The sequence below is a fragment of the Ambystoma mexicanum genome, chromosome 3p (genome assembly GCF_040938575.1).
Source record: "Ambystoma mexicanum isolate Mex_15411 chromosome 3p, UKY_AmexF1_1, whole genome shotgun sequence".
In the NCBI taxonomy this organism is placed as follows: Eukaryota; Metazoa; Chordata; class Amphibia; order Caudata; family Ambystomatidae; genus Ambystoma; species Ambystoma mexicanum.
This window is the reverse complement of record NC_090925.1, coordinates 96,100,166-96,122,938: the sequence shown is the minus strand read 5'-3', so window position 1 is coordinate 96,122,938 and position 22,773 is coordinate 96,100,166. Positions and strand designations below refer to the sequence as shown.

The 22,773-nt window shown below is 47.0% G+C and overlaps 1 protein-coding gene across 3 annotated transcripts in view; it reads left to right on the top strand.

Moving 5' to 3' along the window:
- LOC138580127 (putative DBH-like monooxygenase protein 2) overlaps positions 1–22,773 on the top strand; it is a 548,912-nt gene that overhangs the window by 246,706 nt on the left and 279,433 nt on the right. For all 3 annotated transcript variants that reach the window (XM_069650422.1, XM_069650425.1, XM_069650423.1), the window contains exon 11: positions 21,738–21,868. In XM_069650422.1, the coding sequence (XP_069506523.1) occupies positions 21,738–21,868 (131 nt within the window). The remainder of the gene's footprint in view (positions 1–21,737; positions 21,869–22,773) is intronic.

The window sequence follows — 22,773 nt, the reverse complement described above, 5'->3', positions numbered from 1 at the left end:
GTGTTTTCCAACTTTCAGACGAGGAAAAATCTCATCCCAGATATCCTTGTATGGGTCCATTGTTTCAAAACTAAGGATCACCTCTTTCAAAAGTCTAGGGCGATGGCCGATATACTATTTCGAGGATCGGCAATTCAACTGTTCCAGGACATCTCCCAGGGGACTACCACTGGTATGTGGGCTCCAGGTAGCAGATCTATAGCACAGTCCTCCTTTCTATGTGGTGGTAACAGTCTAGGTACGACTTCTTCGAATACATCAGCATAGTATTGGTAGGTAGCAGGGATGGGTTGAACCACTGAGACTGCCAGGGAGTTGCTTGCCTCTGAGGGTGTCTGGGACCGAGGTGGAATACAGTTTTGAATACAATATGTCGACTGGAAATTGATTGTATTTTGGGACCAGTCTATCCAGGGGTTATGTCGTCGTAGCCAAGGAATCCCCAGTATTATTGGAAAGTGAGTTGCCTTTATTAAATCAAAACACATTGTTTCTTTATGTTGATAGAATGAGACCTCGAGTGGGCAGCTTTCCAATACTATGGGTCCAGACGACAATGGAGTTCCATCTACTCCTTCTACTGGAATGGGATCCGATTTGGAGATAATGGGTATACCTCTTTCTTTGGTCCAGGTCTCATCTATAAAATTACCCGCTGCTCCGCAATCAACCATAGCTAGGGCTTTTAAAGAAGATGATGGAGTGATATGGATCCTGATGTCCAACACCATGAGTCGGCAATCCCAGGGTGCTTTAGATGGTTGCCTCTGACTGCAGGGATCTATTTTCATCTCCCCGGCCTTGTCCCTCGTTAAGGTCGCGGCGATTCGTTTCCCTTCCGCCGGGGAGGGACTTCTGGGCAATCACGCAGGAGATGAGAGGAAGAGCCACAATACATGCACAATCTTAGTTCTCGGCTTCGGCTTCTTTCAGCCTGGGTGAGAGGACCACATGCAGTCCTGATTTGCATCAGTTCATCCCTTTCTTCTTTCTCCAGAACGGAGGGAGCTGGTATCATTGAAGGTTGTATTGTTCGATTCCTGCGTCTTTCCAGCCTTCTTCTGACATTCGGTATTCCAGCTGTAAAGTTAGGGTAACCAATTCTTGAAAAGTAGCCGGTCTAGCCACTCTGGCGAGCTCATCCTTGAGATCCTCGTGCAGTCCCCTCCTAAACAACATCTGTTGGGCTGAGTCTGGCCATCCTGCCTCCACAGCCAATCTGATGAAGTTGGCCGCATATGAGTGTACATTCTGAGTACCTTGTTTGATATCTACCAATGCTTCACAAGCTGTATATCTTACTTCTGGTCTTTCAAAACGGTCCTTGAGATTCTGTACGAAAATTGCATAGTCATTCACTGAAGGATCAGCTTGCATAATTAAAGGGGTAGCCCAGGCCAAGGCATTACCCCCTAGATTGGAAACCAAAAACCCAACCTTTGCCTTATCAGTCTCATAGGTCCTGGCTCGAAACGTAAAATACACAAGGCAAGCTTCTAGGAATTCTTTGAGCTTCTGTGGTTCACCACTGTATTTTCCAAAAGTAAACGGCAGAGGAGGGAGTTCTCCTCTGTTCTCATCACGATTTGCCACCTGTTGCTTAAGCATATTATTTTCGGCTCGTAATGCCTGCATTTCGTTGGTTATTGTTAGGAAAGATTTCGTTATTGTAGGGAATTTTCCTTCCATGTGGCAACCCCTAAACTTTTTGCTATTGTTTTTAAACTGGTTCTTGACTTTGCCAGAGAAGTACAGCCTTCTGCCGCACTTCTCTGGGCTTTCGCTCCTTTCTTACGGGGAAACTGACATGCCCTTAAGACAGTCAGTACCGGGGAACGTGGTTTCCCGTAGTTTCTTTTATCGTGTCGCAGCTTTAGTGCAACACGACACAAGAGGGCACTGTAAGCTAAGTTACAGCTCTCTTGGGTCTCTAGCCTTCTACAGGCCCTAGATACTCTTTTAGGAATGTATTTGATCGGTGCAAGTCATTCAGGGACTCGAATGGTGGCAGCGATCGTATTGTTTATTTTGAGCTCCTTTTGGCGTTCTGAGCACGTTTTTGCACTGAACCCAAAATGGTGGCCTGGCTCCCAAAATGGCCAGGCCGCGAGGCTCCTTTGTCTTGTCCACTGACCGTCTTGCTCCCTTCACCTTCCCCAGGTCCGGCGACCCGGGGCCTTCCTTATTTGGGCATGTACTTTCCCGCGAAACGTGGTTGCTTTCGCGGGCTTCTACATGTCGTTTGTGTGCCTCCAGGGTGTGGGCTGGGATGTCTGGTCCCAATACACATCCTGGGTGCCAGAGAGTCTAGGGTGGTGTGAATGCCTGGGACCACCGTGGTCCGTGATTGGTCCACGTATGGTATGTGTTTTGATGAGCAGATCTCCCATTGGCTCCCCTCCGTTTTGGCGCGAAGGGAACCGTGGATAAGAGGGGGCTGGAAACACCACTACCATGTCGATCTCCTGAGTTCTCACGAACGAAGGAATACAGGAGCCAAGTATCCTGCAACTACGAGGCTGGACCGAGGAATCGCTGGTGACCCGCTGAAGGAATCCTCCTTTGCACTGCTGTCGTCCGGAGAGCCCCTGTCCTCCTTTGATCGAACCAGAAGGCCTGTACTGGTGCTTCGACCTTTGGAATAGCAGGAACAGCTATTCCCGGCATCTTCAACCATCTCCTGCCAAGTAAGCCTTCGGAAGCGTCTCTGGGCCATCCAGTTGACTGACCAGCTTACCAAGGAGTTTGGCTCTGCAACCGCCGCCAGGTTGTGTTGTATTGCGAGTCCTTGTCCCTCTCCCACGCTTCGTACGCTTGGCGTCCCCAGGTCTGAAGGGAGGAGGGTTCATTTGGCTCGAATACACACGGCCGCTCCGTTGTCCTGTGCGGCAACAAAACTGTGCTGGTTTCGTCGATTGGGACGTCTTTTTGCTCTACACGACTACAAAGCGTCTCCTGCTCTTCTGAACCTGCCAGCTGCTGAAACTATCGTGGAGAAGCCTGGGTCTGCTTGCTTCGGGGACCGGTGAGTAGTATATCTAGGATCTGGTCGCCCTCCTGCAGTATCCCATTGCTTTTCCCTGCTGTGTAAAAACAGCACCCTTTTGCCGCGCTCGCGCTCTGCTTCTGCCCGCTGTGGAGGCTGCGCTTGAGTTGCGGAACCTGTTCTCCTTCTGCTGTGCACTAACCCGAACTGCCTGACTTCCTCCGAAGAGCTTCCCCTTTTGCCCGTTGGCACCGGCGTGGCAGGTACTTTGAGCACAAGGCTCCACTCTTCGCAGGGCTCGGACTTCCATCTAGTTAGGTGCCTCTGAAGGCGAACTGAGTCTAAAGCGTTATCGCACTGCCTGTTTTCCTTTCCTTTCAGGTGGACTACATATTTCGTGCTTTAAACGCTTGCGACTGTGTATTTGTATATATATTGTGTTGATATGGTATGTGTTGGTTTAATATTGTGATATTGTGATTTTCTCGCTACGGTCATTATTTTAAAGGCCTTAAAATAAATGTGTATCTATTTTTGATATAACAACTGTTTGGAGTAGTTTGTCAGCGCTCTTGCTTTGTGTGCTCATTGCGGGCTTTCAGTCACCCTCACCCCTCTTGAGACCTAGTCTTGACCGCCGCGATCGCTACCTTGATTGGTCTGGCTTGTCCAGAGGTTACCCTGTTCCAAGTAATTAGGTTGGCCTTCTGAACTTCTGCGCCACCAGGACAGAGTTCAGAAATCCGTCTTAACAAATTGGTGGCAGCGGTGGGATACGACTGAAGGTATCCAGTGTTGCGCTCGAACTAAGGCATTTCAGGTTATTCCAAACAGTACACGTAGTGAATTGTTATAGTATAACTTTAAAAAGGCCATAGTCCTATCAAACAGTATGGAAACAAGTACGTTGTTAACTTTAAATGCTTCCAAGTCAGAAACATTGAAAAAGATGTGTGCGGAGAGAGGGGTTTCCTCTCAAGGCACGAAATTGGAAATGATCCAGAGAATCGTGGCGTGGCAAGAAGCGCAGCTTGACGCTATAACTTCCGAGGACAGTGCAGAAGGTGGTGGGGCTGCTCTCACTGGTAGAACCGACGGTTCTGCCGCTGCACTGATCCATCGCGACCACGAGGACAGGGAGGATGTAATGTCTAATGTTTCCTCTGCCAGTGCTGATGGGGAGGCTATGCTTGAATTCAAGAAGCAAGAGCTGCGGTTTAGGCAGCAGGAGCTTGAATTCAGCATAGCCAAACTAAAAATCGAACAGGCAGAAAAACAAAAAGACAGGGATCACCAGTTGGAACTGGCCAAGCTTCAGGTTGCAAATGGATCCAAGGGTCCTGGACATGGGTCTGGGGCCTCCTCTCATCCACGGTTTCCAAAAGATCTGCTCAGTGTGTATGAAGAGAGGAATGACATTATGGACTGGCTGAATGCGTTTGAGTATGCATGCGAGGTCCAGGAAGTTGACAATGCTGATAAGATTGCGTGGTTGCTCAGTAGACTGCCCCATTCTGGCTGTAGTGCCATTATGGAAATGTCGAAGGCTGAGCGGGCTGATTTCGCAATGTTAAAGCAGACTCTCATTTTAAAGTTTGGGAAGACTCCGGCCCAATATTTAAAGCGTTTTCGAGAGTATAAGAAAAAGGAAGGTGGTACTTGGGTATCTTATGTCGCTGAATCTTTGAAAAACTTAACTGGCTGGGTCGAAGGCTATAAGGTTTCTACCTTCGACGGCATGATAAATCTGGTCATGCTGGAACACATTTTTGCTTCTTCTTCCCCGGAGCTTAAGCAGCATTTGGCCGATTCGAAGGAGATAGATCCTAAGAAGCTGGCCATTGCAGCAGACTTATGGGTGTCACATCGAGTGTCCCATAAGGACAAAACTCATCCTGGTAAGCAGGAGGAGGGGAAAAAGTCCAAAGATATGGAGGGTGGGGAATCTGCCAAATCTTCTTCCCAAAAGGGCCACAAAAAGAAAAACAAGGGTAAGACACAAGAGAACTCACAGGGTAGTGGAGGTGCGCCTCCGAAACAGAACTCTGGTTACAATAAGCCTCCCTACGTAAACAAACCCACTGGGGCTTGTTTTTCTTGTGGAGCAACTGACCATGTGAAGGGGGATCCCCGTTGTAAGGTTAGACCTTTGGGGGTCCACTCCGCTAATCTGGCCTTCTCCTCCTACGAGGAAGAAGAGATTACAGGAGCATCCTTCTCCTCGGACTCATTTCCCAGCGGAATAGAGGCCGAGGTAGTTTTAGTGTCCCTGGGTTCCTGGGAGCCTAAAGTCGCAGAGGCGTATGCTAGGATTCCGGATAATACCAAGCACTACTTTAAAGACAGTGTGCTGATCAATGGAGTGGATACTCCAGCTCTTAGGGATAGTGGGTGCAGTCGAACTGTAGTGGATTCTACCTTGGTAGACTCAGAGGAAGTTGCCAGAGCTACTCTGATGCCCACTAAGTTGGCTGACGGCCCCCTCCGTATGTTTCCCGTGATCCCTGTTAATCTAACTTTAAATGGTACAGCAGTCAGGATTCCAGTGAGCATTCAGAGAAACGTCCCGGGAAAGGTCTTATTAGGTAATGATCTCAGAGCTTTAGGGCTCGTAGGAGACACTGCCGAACGACCCTACACACGGTCTTAAACACGGGCAGCATTGGCCAAGTCCAATACGCCGCCCCAGCCGAAGGGGCAACCCAAGGCGAAAGGAGTCTACAAGTCAAGACGGGGGAAAGAGAATATTCCCCCGAGCTCGCCTACCACTGCGGTGGAGGAAGTTGGTCAATCGCCCGAGCCTGACGAGGAGGTGGCGATGCCTGAAGTATTCGACCCCAACGACCATCCGGAACTAAAAGACTTGTTAGTTGAAGGAGGTCCTGATAGGGACGAATTCAGTAAAGGCCAACGTGAGTGCCCATCTCTGGAAGGCCTAAGGAGACAGGCCTGCTCCCAGCTTGAGGGTGAACCTCCTGGGAAGCATAGGATTTATTGGGAAGGTGGACTCCTGTATAGTGAGCCCACAGAGTCTACAGAAGGAGACCATAGGAGGTTGGTGGTTCCCCTTGCTGTTAGACCCTTCCTCCTGCAGTTGGCGCATGAAGTTCCCCTTGCTGGTCACCTTGGTATGAAGAGGACCAAGCAAAGGTTATCCATGCACTTCTACTGGCCCAAGATGGGGGTGCAAGTAGAAAGTCACTGCAGGAGTTGCGCCTCCTGCCAGTTGTCTGGTAAGGTTGGCGCGACAATCCAAGCTCCGTTGGTACCGCTCCCAGTTGTGGGGGTACCATTTGAAAGGGTAGGGATCGACATCGTTGGTCCCCTTGACCCGCAAACATCCTCGGGCAATAGGTTTATCCTGGTGCTGGTCGACCATGCAACCAGGTATCCTGAGGCCATCCCATTGAAAACTGTAACTGCCAAGTCAGTTGCAAAAGCTTTACTCGGCATATTTACTAGGGTTGGCTTCCCTAAAGAAGTTGTGTCAGATCGTGGCAGCAACTTTATGTCGAAGTATATGCAGGCTATGTGGAAAGAATGTGGGGTCACCTACAAGTTCTCTTCTGCATACCACCCCCAGACCAATGGTCTGGTGGAACGTTTCAACAGGACGTTAAAGAGCATGATTGGGGCTCTGGAGGAGCCCCAGAGAAGAAAATGGGATCTTCTTTTACCATGCTTGCTGTTTGCCTACCGAGAGGTACCACAGGAGGGTGTTGGCTTCAGCCCCTTCGAACTTCTGTTCGGTCATCCCGTACGGGGACCCTTAGCCATTGTCAAGGAGGGATGGGAGATGCCCACTCCCCCTGTTACTACCAATGTAGTTGACTATGTGCTAGGGCTCAGAAAACGGATGGTACTTCTGATGGGCTTGGCTAGTGATAAGTTGAAGGCAGGGCAAGCGCTGGTGAAACATTGGTACGACCAGAAAGCTTCCCTCATCAACTTTACACCTGGTCAGCAAGTCCTGATCATGAATCCAATAAGGCCTCGCGCTTTACAGGACAAATGGTCAGGCCCTTACACAGTGGTGGAGCCCCTGGGTGAGGTGAACTATTTAGTGGACCTTGGAAGGCCTGGACAGGCTCCAAAAGTGTTCCACGTGAATAGGCTGAAGGCTTTCGTCCCAAGAGTCGAAATCGCAGCACTGCTACTGGCGTCAGACGTTGAGGAAGAGGAGTCTGAACCTCTCCCCGACCTGTTCCAGAGCGGTCCTTCAGATAGCTCCGTTGAGGGTGTCCGAGTGGCCCCTCACCTGACTTCTGATCAGCAGGCTGAGGTGAAAAGTTTGCTTCGGCAGTTTTCCCCCCTGTTTTCACAGTCCCCTGGTTTGACACCTTGGTGCAAACATAACATTGACACAGGAGACAGTGTACCTACCAAAAGTAGGGGATACAGGATGTCAGATAAAGTACGGTCTTATATTAAGACCGAGGTCAACAAGATGTTAGATCTTGGGGTGATTGAACCCTCTAGTAGTCCTTGGTCCAGTCCTGTGGTTCTGGTTCCAAAGGCAGGCACTTCTGAATTGAGGTTCTGCGTGGATTACAGGGCTCTGAATGCTGTCACCAAGACAGATGCCCACCCCTTGCCTCGAACAGATGAGCTGGTGGATACTTTGGGTGCCTCCAAGTACCTCAGCACGTTTGACCTTACTGCTGGCTATTGGCAAATAGCTTTAGCAGAACATGCCAGGGAGAAGACAGCATTTTCGACGCCAGACGGCCTTTACCAATTCCGGGTAATGCCGTTCGGGTTGAAGAATGCACCTGCCACTTTCCAGAGGCTTGTGAATCATGTGTTGAATGGGTTGGACGAATTCTGCCTTGCATATCTGGACGATATAGCAGTTTTCAGTGCCACCTGGGAAGACCATGTGAAACACCTCGGGATTGTGCTCCAGGCTCTTCAGAAAGCCCACTTGACCATAAAGGCTAGTAAATGCCAGATTGGACAAGGCTCAGTGGTTTACCTTGGACATGAAGTAGGTGGAGGGAGGATACAGCCTCTACCCAGTAAAGTACAAGCAGTACAAGACTGGCCTACCCCCACTACGCAAACCCAAGTGAGAGCCTTCTTAGGACTCACGGGGTATTATCGCAATTTTGTGGCAGACTATGGCACCATAGCTGCTCCTCTGACTGCCCTCACAACTCCGAAGAAACCCAAGAAGGTAACTTGGACCGACGAGTGTGAGAAGGCCTTCAATGGCTTAAAAGACTCCTTGTGCCAGGCCCCTGTGCTCAGGGCCCCTGATTATCAAAGACCTTTTATCGTGCAGACGGATGCCTCTGACACTGGGATAGGAGCTGTACTATCACAAGTAGATGAGAAGGGTAAGGAACACCCTATCGGTTTTATTAGTCGCCAGCTTAAGGACAGAGAGCTCAGGTGGTCCACGGTAGAGAAAGAATGTTTCTCTGTTGTGTGGGCCCTAAGGAAGCTGAGGCCCTACCTCTATGGGACCCACTTCACTGTGCAGACTGACCATAAGCCGTTAAAGTGGCTAATGAACATGAAGGGGGAGAATCCAAAGTTGCTTAGGTGGTCCATAAGTCTTCAAGGCTTCGACTTCACTATTGAGCATAGGCCAGGTGTCCAACATAGCAATGCTGATGGGTTGTCCAGAATGTTTAACCGACCTGAACAAGAGACTCATCCAGGGGTGGATTAGTTCCCCCTGTCCATAGTCTGGGAGGGGCGAGTGTTAGGAAAGATTTCGTTATTGTAGGGAATTTTCCTTCCATGTGGCAACCCCTAAACTTTTTGCTATTGTTTTTAAACTGGTTCTTGACTTTGCCAGAGAAGTACAGCCTTCTGCCGCACTTCTCTGGGCTTTCGCTCCTTTCTTACGGGGAAACTGACATGCCCTTAAGACAGTCAGTACCGGGGAACGTGGTTTCCCGTAGTTTCTTTTATCGTGTCGCAGCTTTAGTGCAACACGACACAAGAGGGCACTGTAAGCTAAGTTACAGCTCTCTTGGGTCTCTAGCCTTCTACAGGCCCTAGATACTCTTTTAGGAATGTATTTGATCGGTGCAAGTCATTCAGGGACTCGAATGGTGGCAGCGATCGTATTGTTTATTTTGAGCTCCTTTTGGCGTTCTGAGCACGTTTTTGCACTGAACCCAAAATGGTGGCCTGGCTCCCAAAATGGCCAGGCCGCGAGGCTCCTTTGTCTTGTCCACTGACCGTCTTGCTCCCTTCACCTTCCCCAGGTCCGGCGACCCGGGGCCTTCCTTATTTGGGCATGTACTTTCCCGCGAAACGTGGTTGCTTTCGCGGGCTTCTACATGTCGTTTGTGTGCCTCCAGGGTGTGGGCTGGGATGTCTGGTCCCAATACACATCCTGGGTGCCAGAGAGTCTAGGGTGGTGTGAATGCCTGGGACCACCGTGGTCCGTGATTGGTCCACGTATGGTATGTGTTTTGATGAGCAGATCTCCCATTGGCTCCCCTCCGTTTTGGCGCGAAGGGAACCGTGGATAAGAGGGGGCTGGAAACACCACTACCATGTCGATCTCCTGAGTTCTCACGAACGAAGGAATACAGGAGCCAAGTATCCTGCAACTACGAGGCTGGACCGAGGAATCGCTGGTGACCCGCTGAAGGAATCCTCCTTTGCACTGCTGTCGTCCGGAGAGCCCCTGTCCTCCTTTGATCGAACCAGAAGGCCTGTACTGGTGCTTCGACCTTTGGAATAGCAGGAACAGCTATTCCCGGCATCTTCAACCATCTCCTGCCAAGTAAGCCTTCGGAAGCGTCTCTGGGCCATCCAGTTGACTGACCAGCTTACCAAGGAGTTTGGCTCTGCAACCGCCGCCAGGTTGTGTTGTATTGCGAGTCCTTGTCCCTCTCCCACGCTTCGTACGCTTGGCGTCCCCAGGTCTGAAGGGAGGAGGGTTCATTTGGCTCGAATACACACGGCCGCTCCGTTGTCCTGTGCGGCAACAAAACTGTGCTGGTTTCGTCGATTGGGACGTCTTTTTGCTCTACACGACTACAAAGCGTCTCCTGCTCTTCTGAACCTGCCAGCTGCTGAAACTATCGTGGAGAAGCCTGGGTCTGCTTGCTTCGGGGACCGGTGAGTAGTATATCTAGGATCTGGTCGCCCTCCTGCAGTATCCCATTGCTTTTCCCTGCTGTGTAAAAACAGCACCCTTTTGCCGCGCTCGCGCTCTGCTTCTGCCCGCTGTGGAGGCTGCGCTTGAGTTGCGGAACCTGTTCTCCTTCTGCTGTGCACTAACCCGAACTGCCTGACTTCCTCCGAAGAGCTTCCCCTTTTGCCCGTTGGCACCGGCGTGGCAGGTACTTTGAGCACAAGGCTCCACTCTTCGCAGGGCTCGGACTTCCATCTAGTTAGGTGCCTCTGAAGGCGAACTGAGTCTAAAGCGTTATCGCACTGCCTGTTTTCCTTTCCTTTCAGGTGGACTACATATTTCGTGCTTTAAACGCTTGCGACTATGTATTTGTATATATATTGTGTTGATATGGTATGTGTTGGTTTAATATTGTGATATTGTGATTTTCTCGCTACGGTCATTATTTTAAAGGCCTTAAAATAAATGTGTATCTATTTTTGATATAACAACTGTTTGGAGTAGTTTGTCAGCGCTCTTGCTTTGTGTGCTCATTGCGGGCTTTCAGTCACCCTCACCCCTCTTGAGACCTAGTCTTGACCGCCGCGATCGCTACCTTGATTGGTCTGGCTTGTCCAGAGGTTACCCTGTTCCAAGTAATTAGGTTGGCCTTCTGAACTTCTGCGCCACCAGGACAGAGTTCAGAAATCCGTCTTAACAGTTATTCCTTAAATGGACGGTACTAGCTCCTGATATTGCTCTAGTGACGCCATAGGGGTTCTTGGGCGTTGCAAACTGTTATCGATAAGACTTAAATCCCCTTCCGGTAACCCCTCCTCACCTGGGTCTGTTAAAGGGTCGTCAGAGAGCTCCTCCAGGTCCTTCGTCCTTCCTTTCCCGCCAGTTCTCTTATTCTTTCCCTTTCGATCATGAAGGTATGGGCGGACTCCCCCGGAAGCCACGCTGCCTCAGTGAATGTAACGCAGAGGAAAAGAGGCACTCGCGGGAGCAAACCCCTTATATATCAGGGAAAAAGCCTTGCGGCAAAAAACCCTGTAGTCGCAGAAGTCTGTGTCAGTGGATGCGATTGCCAAGAGGATCGTAGTAACAGGAGCGGAATGTCCACTGATGTAACAATCCACCTTACACCATGGAGGGAGCCAGTTGAAAGAAGGAAATTAATGGAAAAGCGCAGAAGGCAATAGCGGTTAGCAAAAAAGATGGAGGAAACAAGCATCAGCAGTAAGCAAGCAGAAGGGAATGCAAAGAGAAGAAACACACAAGCGAGCGTACCGTCAGCAGAATGGTTGCAATGCTCGAAGCCTTCGGCAGAGAATGTTTACATACCGTGGCGGCCATCTTGAAAATAAACAAGAACGCTGATACAGACGTCTGTATCAGCATGATGGCCCTATCAATGGCGGCGCCACCTCGTCCATAATCGCCACGGACGAATCCTGACACAAGCTGATAATACATTGTGTTTCTCCCAATTGCATCCCTACACACAAAAGGGAAACAAGTAGCAAAAGTACTGATCAATTTATATCTTCCTTGACTGCTCTGGCCATGTAAGTCAGAAACCACTTACCTATTTGAATTAAAGGTGGGTGTGTAAATGCACTACTGGTATCTATATATCTTCGTAGTTACGGTGAAACAATTGTCTGTTGGGCCAAATTGTCAATGCCCAAAATCGTTCGAACCAGATTCCGCATGAACATTTTAGTGTGCATAGAGGTAAATGCCAGGGGTGAGAAGAAAGACACAAAACACCCTAATCAGTTAAGTGCCTCATACCAACACTAGCAACATCAATACAAGATTACCTAAACTAATCAGTGAACAGATGTTAGATTGTATGATTCGCAAACAGAACATTATTCCAACCAACCTACCTGAGCAACCAGCCTTTCGGCAATACGTGGCGAGTGTCAGGAACGCTTCGCTCCGTCGCCTAGGTAATATAAGCTTGTACGAGCCTAGTCCATCACTGCTTAGCTGGGGAAGGGTGCCTGTCCGTCCGCCATCTTCCGTTCATTGCAAAACAAATTATTATGGGCGATATACTATTTTGAGGATCGGCAATACAACTGTTCCATGACCTCTCCCAGGGGACAATACAACGCCGCAGACAAATGAAGCCATTGACCACATGGCTCTCTGAAAAGGGAATCTGTTACAAATGGGGCTACCCGTTCCGAATCATGTTCCTAATAGATGGGTCCCAGCACCAATTTGCTTCGTTCAAGGCAGCGGTGGAAACCCTGAAGATTCCTGAAGCGGAGATACGTTTAACTTGAAACACTTGTGTATAGGCACGTTATAAATGCCATATTTTATCATATGACATGTGCCAGATGAGCAGGCATCAGAAGCATCAGCACCTCCATGGACAAGATCAAAATCGGGGAAGAGGAAATGCCACAACCGTAGGAGACCGTCAATGGATAAAAGAGAGAGGAGCAAAGACGAAGAAGCACCGGATTGAATGACAGACTAGGCGATTTCATTGAATGTTGCTCCTTTACGAGTGGCACTGTGACTTTGTGGGTCCTGGTAAGTTTTTTGCAATCGTTCATATTTAAAAGGGTAATAGGAATACGTGCCCTTATTCAAGCAGAGCGCTTGTTGTTGACCATGCATGGGGTTGCTTTAGTTTTGATTTTCTTTCGTTTTTTTCATTCCTTTTTTATTTTTACTGTGTGGCCATACGTTCAGAAATGGTATAGGAAGGATTGCTTAATTGAGAGCTGGAATATGGTAAATATCCTAGGAAGATGAGCGTGTGTCAAAATGTCATGGGTGTAAATTGGTCCTATATGCGCAAACAGCTTCTATGTATCGGAATAGATCGTCCGGCATGTATTGTATGACTATAGGTCACGGCTGATGTGAAAATGGTGTCCATAAATGTCCAGGGGCTTAACTCACCGAGGAAGAGGAAATGAGTCCTCTCGAAATTAATAGAGCTCAAAACGGACATTGCCCTTCTTCAAGAGACTCACTTGCTGAACCGAGATGAGATTCTAATGAGATCACGCTGGTTCTTGCATCAGTATTTCGTCTCCTCAGCTACTAAGAAAGCTGGTGTGGCTATCCTAATAGTGAAATCCCTAAAATTTGAGCGTGTGAAAGGGGAGATATATAGGGGTTGTATTGCGCATAGCGGGCAAAGACCTTACAGTAGTGTCGGAATATGGTCCTAATCAACAACACGCACAGTTCTACACATCGTTATTCGCTCAAATAGCACAATTTCAGCAAGCAGAACTGGTGATGTGGGGAGATTTTAACTTGGTATTGGATGGTGGTATTGATAGATAGATCTGGCCCAGAGTCCTCTGCTGAGTCGGCGAAGGTGATCCCCCTCAAGAGGGCAATAGCTGACCTTACCTGGTTGATGCTTGATGGAATCTCCACCCTCAAGGCCGAGACTATTCTCATTTTTCGCATTGTTACCGCACCTATTCCAGAATTGATTATTTCCTGGTGTCTCAATCCCTATTACCAGGTATCTCTGCAGCCACCATAGAAGTGGCATTAGTATCAGACCATTCTCCCATACATTGCTCTTAGAAGGTTATGGCCTGCGGGGTAGGAAGTTCATGGGATGGAGACTGAATAATTCACTACTCACTGATTTAGCCATATGCTCTGACATTACAAAACGGATCACACAGTCTTTTTCAAGAAAACCTGACAGGGGAGGTGTCCATATTGGGGGGTGGGAGCCCCTCAAGCCCACAGTAAGGGGAGAACTGATTAGTATAGCTACAGCCCGTAAAAATCTGTTATCCGCCCAGAGGGAGACATTTGAGGAGAGGGTCACCAAATGGGAATCCCAGTAGAAACGGGATAAGGCCAGGAAAACATATCAGCAACTCTGAGTAGCCAGAGCGGAGATGAAGGCATTATGGGCAGGGGACATTTCACATAAATGACTAACTCCAAGCACAATGGAATAGTATGGTAATAGGTGCCCTACAATACAATAGAGGTCAGTTACATACTGATGAATCAGAGAAAATATGGATCCTGTCGCACTACTATTCGGAATGTTTTGTTGCAGACCCCTCCGCGAGCCCCCAACAAGAAGCCTTCATTGGAGAGGCTCAGCTCCCCCAGATCACAGATGAGCAGAGGCAAGCTCTAGATGCACCGATTACGACAGAAGAATTTGCATGTGCTATCCGCACAGTCCCGGAGAATAAAGCGCCGGGTCCAGACAGCTTTACAGTCACCTTTTTTTTAAACATTCTCAGCATTCACCCCCCCTCCCCTTATGGCAACCTTGTTTAATTCCTTTGCAGAAACAGGTACAATTACACCTACTATGGGGGAATAAAATCTAACTCTACTTGCTAAACCTGGCAAGGACCCTACCCTATGCTCATCTTTCCAGCCCATCGCAGTCTTCAATTGCGAGTCCCGAATATATTCTAAAGTGTTGGCCACAAGACTAGCCCAGATTTTGCCAGAACTGGTGTTGCCTGATCAAACAGGGTTCACGCAAGGGCGCCAAGCACACGATAACATCCAGCGAACAATAGACATTTCAGCCTGGGAACACAAACACAAGCGCGCAATAGCCTTACTCTCAATTGATGCGGAGAAAGCATTTGATTGCGTTGATTGGTCCTATTTATTAAAAGTTTTAGAGGGTTTTGGGTTAGGCCAGTGTTTTCACAGACTGCTACTGGCTAACTTTGTATTGCCGCCTACAAAATTTTGAGTAAACGGTATTCTCTCCAGCCCAGTGCACTTCCCAAGAGGAACTTTCCAGGGGTGCACGTTGTCCCCATTGTTGTTCACCCTATCTATGGAACCTTTGGCTTGTTTGGTACGCTCATCTGCAGACATTAAAGGGTTTGAAATAGCAGGCTACCATCAGAAGATAGCATTGTATGCAGATGACCTCCCCTTCTACACGCTGAACTCCAGAACCACAATATTGCACATTATTATGCTATTGGAACGATTCTGCAAGGTCTCAGGCTTTAAAATCAATCTGACAAAGTTAACTATACTTAACATTATGGAGCTGCCAGATACGGTAGCACAGCTAAAGGGAGATCTTCCCTTCTCATGGGCCCCACAAACTTTTAAATACATAGCGGGAACCTAACAGCAAAATATGGAGACCTTTACACAGCACATATTATCCCATTGCTCAGTAGAATCGATCAAGATTTGATAAGATGGGGGGGTTAGTAAATATCCTGGTTTGGAAAAATGAAGCAGTTAAGATTACACTATTGCCGCGCTTGCTGTATATCTTCCAGGCGTTGCCAATCTGGATACCAAAGATGCCCTTGAAGGAGCTGAAATCACAGATATTTAATTTTAAATGGTCCCCGGAGTAGCCAGGCATACATTGATGGTGCCTAAAATAGCAGGGGTCTAGCAGTACCAGATATTGAAAGTTATTCATACGCGGCTCAGCTGGCTCCAGTTTTGGAGAGCTATGAGGGCTCTCGAATATAAGTAACTAAACATTGGTTGAACATTGAGCAAGAAGTTTCAGGGTCCCTGCTACATGAGGTATGCTGGGCCTCCCCCATAATTCGTAGGATCGGGGTTCAGGGTCTTCTGACGTCTAGGGCCACATTGGAATACTGGGGCAGAGCGGAGTGCAAATATAAGGTGACTCCATATCCCTCGCTTAAGACAGGACTATGGGTGGGGTAATAGGGATTTCCCCCCGGGGATAGACAAGGGGAGATTTATCCGATAGAGAGAAGGAGGTTTACACATGCTGGGCCAGTTATTTAAAGACAATCACCCTCTCACATTTGGGGAGTGCAGACAGGCTTACGGTGGTGGAGAAGGATAGGTATGTGCATTTGCAGCTACACAACTGAGCCATCCAACTGCGGGTAGCACCACTGGGGTAACGTGAGACAACCACATTTGAGGATTTGTTTTTTGGTGAAACCCCCAGGGCTAAACTAGCAACTCTATACAAGATGCTCAATAAGATCAGATTTAAACCCCCACACACATATATGGCCAGTGGGGAGGCAGATATGGGAAGGCCCGATAGATGATCTTACATGGTTCAACATATGGACAAGGGCTAATAAGACATCTCAAAAGGTTAATCTCAATGAAAATAGCTTTAAACTAATATTCTGATGGTACCTCACCCCTGAGTGTATACACAAAGGGCCTTATTACGACCTAGGCAGTAAGTTACCGCCTGGGTCGTACCCTTACCACCATGGCGTAAACTACGTTTACGCCATGGTGGTTGGCGGATTTACCGCCCCATTCCAAGGTGAGTGGGGCGGTAAATCCCCATTTCCCATTTTACCATTCCCATTTTTGCCCCATAGGGCATAATGGGAATGGGGAAAGGCGCTAATTACGCCACCGTAAATTACGGTGGCGTAATTAGCACCAAGGTCCCTTTGCGGCATGGGTTTTAACGCCTGCAAAAAGCAGGTGTTAAAATCACCATCCCGCAAAGGGACCTTGGAATCAGGCGTTAAGGGTCGGCGCCGTTTACGGCGCCGTAAACCCCTTAACGCCTGGGTCCTAATGAGGGCCAAAATCACCCTGACCCTCCCATCTAATTGTTGGCGGTGTAACGCACCTTTGGGCTCATTCTTCAACATGTGGTGGCAATGCCCCCAAGTGCAAACATTTTGCCGAGTAGTAATCGCCCAGATCAAAGACATGTGTGGGTTTGACCTACAAATGGATCCGTTGGTTTTACTTTTGGGAAACGAAGAGCCAGAAGCTCCAGATTAGTAACACACTAGGCATTAAGGAATGGTGGGACAAAGTATGGTATGTGGCAGCTATGTCCAAAATTGATGCTGCAATGAGGGGAACAATAACATAGTTTAAGTCGGATTGAGCCCCACTAATTATGTTTGTATATGCATCTGACAATCTTAGTACCCATCACAAACCCCACGAGATGTATTCCTTTTCACAACTGTAGAGAGAGAAACTGCCTGCCTTGTTTGCACCTTCACTAGGGACCAAAATCATAAGTCATTCCCTTCCAAATATGTGCCAATAATGTATGGAATTTCCACACAGACTGTTTTGTTTTGAATTGATTTGTCTATATATTTTTATTGTTTTTCCTTCTTATTCTTTATTTATCTAGAATCATTAATGGATAAGCGACTGTGGATAGAGTGTTATGATTAAAATGGTCAAATTAGTTTGAAAACAGTTGTGTACAACACAACGTAAAGTTAGGCGAAAGCGAGAGCCGGGTGTAATTTGTTACTGAGAGTTGTACATTTTCTTGTAATCTTAGACTGTATAAGTGTCATAACTGTGATGATGAAACTGTTCTTGTGAATGACTCAATAAAACTTATGATTAAAAAAAGCCAGGGTGGATGAATGCCCAACGTATCCTTTGCTAAGGTGGGATTTCACTATCTAAAGAAAACTAAGGATAGTCTATGTCAGGAAGTCCAAACTTAAAACATCTGTCTCTGTCCAAAATCTATATGTGTCCTCACAACTAACTGCCTACAATGTGTAGGGATGTCAGCATCAACAAGGAATAGTGTTCAAATTAAAGTCCATAGCTTCGTCTAGCTCTCTGGCTTGCACTCATCTCCCCTTCCCCAAGTTTAAGATAGTTCATCAAATGCATGGATCCCTTTCCCAAGCTCAAGATAGTTCATCAAATGCATGAGATCCCTTTCCCAAGTTCAAGATAGTTCATCAAATGCATGGATCCCTTTCCCAAGCTCAAGATAGTTCATCAAATGCATGAGATCCCTTTCCCAAGTTCAAGATAGTTCATCAAATGCATGGATCCCTTTCCCAAGCTCAAGATAGTTCATCAAATGCATGGGATCCCTTTCCCAAGCTCAAGATTGTTCATCAAATGCATGAGATCCCTTTCCCAAGTTCATGATAGTTCATCAAATGCATGGATCCCTTTCCCAAGCTCAAGATAGTTCATCAAATGCATGGGATCCCTTTCCCAAGCTCAAGATTGTTCATCAAATACATGGGATCCTTTCCCCAAGCTCAAGGTAGTTCATCAAATGCATTGGATCGTTTCCCCAAGCTCAAGATAGTTCATCAAATGCAAGGGTTCCCTTCCCCAAGTTAAAATCTTCCAGGTTTCAAAACAGAAACAACAAAGGGAGTTTCTTTCCCAAAGTTCAAAACTTCCAGTTTCCAAAACAACACTTGGCTTAAATATTAGAACAACATTTTTGCACAACACAGGCTTCTTTGTAGGTGGCTTTAGAGGCTTTTCATTCAGGGGTGCCCGGTCTAGGTACAGTTGTCAGACCATGCGGTCCACTCATCACACAGCACGCAAACGGTACCCTTCCTTCACTGCTTGTCCTTTGACACCTGTCCACTGCTTCTCAGCAGTGAGGTTTGCCTCTGTCATGTGTGTCACACTCTCCTGACACTCTACTGTTGCTAGGTTATCCACCTTGTATTTGTTACACCTCCTGGCATTTCCTTGGCTCTTGTCAATCTTGTTTATACAGTTCTTTGTACTCTCTTTGCTGTAACCTAATGTTGGTTTTCTCATGCTCTGCATTCAACTCCTGGTTCTCTCTTGGCTTTGCTAGCACTTGTTTCAGTTAATGCAGTTCATTATATTCATGTGACTCAAAACTTTTCTTTCAGTAAGGTTCACAATTCTTTCTTCCAATCCTTTTGATATGCCCAAGTATTTCCAACTTCTTTTCCATTTGTTCGATATTCAAAATGAGCTTCATCTTGCTTTCAATTCGTTTGGTATTCAAAATGCGCTTTAACTTGTTTTTAATTAGTTTGGTATACAAATTGTGCTTCAACTTGCTTTTAATTTGTACAGTATTCAAAATACACTTTAACTTGCTTTCAAGTCGTTCGGTATTAAAAACACACCTTAACCTCATTCAGCGCCAGCGCCTGCCAGCCCAGTGATCCTCCTCGCTCTAGTTTCATCCACTGGTCAGTCTTACAGCTCGCTGCGAGTCCTTCTGCCAACACGATTTCCTAGTTCTCAGTGCGGTCGCTCTTGTCTTCTCCAGGTGGTTTCCACAGTGAAGCAGGATACTTAGGACCGCTTACTTGGGTCCGGCCGGCCCCCTTCTCATCGCTTGCCACCGGATTCCAGTTTCTTTCACTGCCGTTTCCTGCTGCATACACTCTGTACTGCTTACCTGGTCTCCAACACTCCTCCTGCCACACAGGAGAGGTCTTCTGGCATGCAGCTGCCCATGCTTCCACAGCTGACCGTTCCACAGCTGTTCCTGCTACAGCCGACAACTCCATTAATGTCAGGCTTTCCAATTTTAAAGCTCCCACCTCCATTTCTGTTACAGAAAAGACTAGACCGCTCACCAGCAAAGTAGCAGTCCTGTGGGGCTCTTGTTGTCCTTCTCCTCGTGCCAGTACTTGGTTGGAGTTGATGATTGCTCATTTCATGAAATGAGGATGTTTTGGTCTAGTTTTCCTCTTTTTCATTCCAGTATCAAACTGATGCAATTTAGGGGATACATTAGCAGAGTCCCAGTAAAAGGGCTGACAAAAGTCTATGAAGTCTTGTGTGATAGAGGGTTCATTGGAAAAGGGAAATGGGGGATAACATGTCTCACCTAAAGACATCCTCTCCCCACTTCCCAAGTCTCCACCTCCCAGGTGATCCTCCCTCACATATCCACCCCCAGGGTCGGGATCCAAAAGCAATGGTCTTTCCCTGGCCACCCAAGAAGAGGATATCGGGGGGGGGGGGAAAGAAGTGTGGATGCCCTTGGGTTCCTCAGAATATTTATCCAAAAACATTGTAGAATTGTATAGCTTACTAAAGTACACTGCAATATACTCACGGATATATTTGACACCTGTCATGGCATTACTGTCATGGCCCGGGTTTTTATTTTTTTTTAAAGTTGAGAATCTGTTTGGTTGCCTATTTTTTACTCAAAACGAACTTACAAAACATGATGGCCACCATGGACAAGGGAGAAGTGAAGTACATGAAGTTCCTTCTCCATTTCCATGATGCAGGAGAAGGGCAGGACAGCAGGCGATACAATATGGCCATGGATGCAGGTAAGTGAGGGGATGGTGCAGAGAGATGATGGGGGTTGGGAGAGGTATGTCACGGTTGGGGGTGCTGGTGAGAGCGGAATTTGCCTTGGGAGGCAGGATAGTGGCGCAGCTTCTGGACTTTACTGTTCAGATGGTTGATGAGTCAATCCCCGGCAATCATAACACAACACAGCTGTGTTGGAACCCGAGTGGAGTTCCCTCTCCTTGAACCAGCAGGAAAAGCTGGGTTAACAAGCATTTACCAACCCTCTGCTCCAAGACAAAGCTTACTGCTTGACCTTTGTGGAATAACACGAAGAGGTGAAAACACCAGATGACTGTGTAAAAGAAAGAATTAGTGATAATGACCTACTGTTACAAAATACAATGTGCAAAAAACAACACATTCATTTTAGAGCTCTGGGTCTCTGGGGAATCGCAGACAAACCCAGTCTGCATCCCTGGCCCACAGTCAGCCCACCCTGGCTACTGGACCTGTGACGACAGCTGTCAGAGAGCTTCCCCGTACTTCAGCATCAGATCAGCATTGCCTCTGACCCAGCAAATTTAAAGGCTGCCTTCCTGTGGGGGAACCTTCCTTTTTGTCACTGAAATAGTTGTTCCTTAACTGGAGACTCTCTCTGCTGGAAGTGACTTTTGAATTCTCAAACTCCCTACACATGTGTTGGTAGTTTGTGGTTGCTTTCCTAATAGCGAGTGTATGCTGAAGTCTTTACAATGGTGCGTTGACTTCTATGGAAGAGGTTCATTCCCTTTAGAATAAACACTGATGTTGAGAATTCCTAACTGAGGCAGCTGCCGTGCCCTGAGAACTGGGTTGACCCTGAACTTTCCTGATCACCCCAACATGATCGCAACAATCGAGGAACATGAGCTATACATTTTTAAAACCAACCTATTATTATGAATTTCATTTTTCCTGCACAGCAAGTGATGAAGGCACATTTTTAGTAATATTGTGGGGGACCTTCCTTATTAAAAGTTATGCACACTGTACATTTTAACAACTTGCTCTCGTGAGAGTTTCGCCTTGGCTGTCTAAACACATTTACTACTTGGAAAGCTAGGTGGACTTGAGAGTTACGCTGTTACCTAGTTGTCCACTGGTCGCATTGACACCATAACACATGGACAGAGAGGAATCTTTGTAACAACAGTACAATTGTTTTTTTAGCCAAGGAACACACTACTCAAGATCAGCTAGGGAAAGTGTATTCTGGCATGGCTTGCTGTCTTAAATTTGATACTGTACATCATGCCTGTGAAAAGTTACTGTGATGGGTGAAACCTCTCTTTAAGGCAGCAGCGATGGTGGCACCCTTGTAGAAGCAACTAGCAGCATCTATGAGAAGTTCCCTTGTGGTCTATGCATGTTCCATGTTCCTCCTAAAAACTGGGCCCAGCAACTTGTTTTGTACTATTTTAATTAGTTGTGTATTGGTGTAACACATGGTAAACTCATATTGCTGCAATAAAGAGTCTCTTATTTTTCCAAGGATCTACAGTCACTTGTAGTTACGTGACCGCCAGTATACATGTTGCCAATGTCTAAATTACTCAAACAGTGGTAATGCATTCATAGGCTGCATGTAACTAATACGCTGTAACATGTTGTCTCTTGCCCCAGAGCGGCCTCAGTACAATGGAAGAGATGTGCCTTGGATTCCTGTATTACTACCCCAGGAACAACATCGCTCAGTGCCTGAGCTTCCCAGATGAGACCGCTCTTGCATTATCGTACAACATTTCCGAGCCCAGGTAAGTCTGAGTTCTCCTCTTAAAGATGATATAAAGGAAGAAAACCAATTGCTTGACAACCTTGGCTTTATGATGGCAAACAATGCCTTAACTGAGTACATCGAGTGATGCAGTTGAATCCCACCTAAATGACCACTGATTCCAGTCCATGTAGTTGGATCCTGCCTAAATTCCCACTGATTCTAGTCCATGGAGTTGGATCCTGCCTACATTGGTAAACCGTTGCAGAGATTCTCAATCCCCCCAATCCCCTTCACTTTCTTAAAGAATGATAAAGGCCTAAAGGCTAAGAGACTTAAAGGTGACAGTTCATCACTATTTTTCTGACCTTGGCACCTGTGCCTTTTTGCCAGCAATCTCTTGCCCTCCAACCTCCCTTGCTGCCCTTCTTTTGTCTAGTAGATGGATTGATCCCTTGCACTGCATCTGCAATCACACAGATGATTTCCTGCGGTCCTTTGACTGGAGATAGTGACTGCTGGCTCTGGCCTTTGAGCGGTGTCCAGTCAAAGTTTCAAAACAATAGTTTCGAATGCCAAAAGTTTCGACACAAAAGTGCAGAAAAAAAAGTTTCGCTTTTTTTTATATTAAAGTTTTTTTATTTCGTATTGTAAAAGAAGTGTTTTTTTAGGCACTTTGGTGTCGGAACTATTGGCATTTGAAACTATGACTGTCGAAACTATAACTATAAACCCTTTGAGCTACTCTACTATGCAGTGGTTTGTGGACTGTTTCCTTTACCCACTATATTTAAGCTGGAACCATAAACCCAAGACTTCATGTGGGAGAGTTAAAGGTAGTGAGTGCAGGCTTTGTAAGCCTTTGAGCTACTGTAATCTGTTCTTGGCAGATTATGGTAAAAAATGGCAAAAAGGAATGGAACATCCATGCAGGAGGGAACTGTA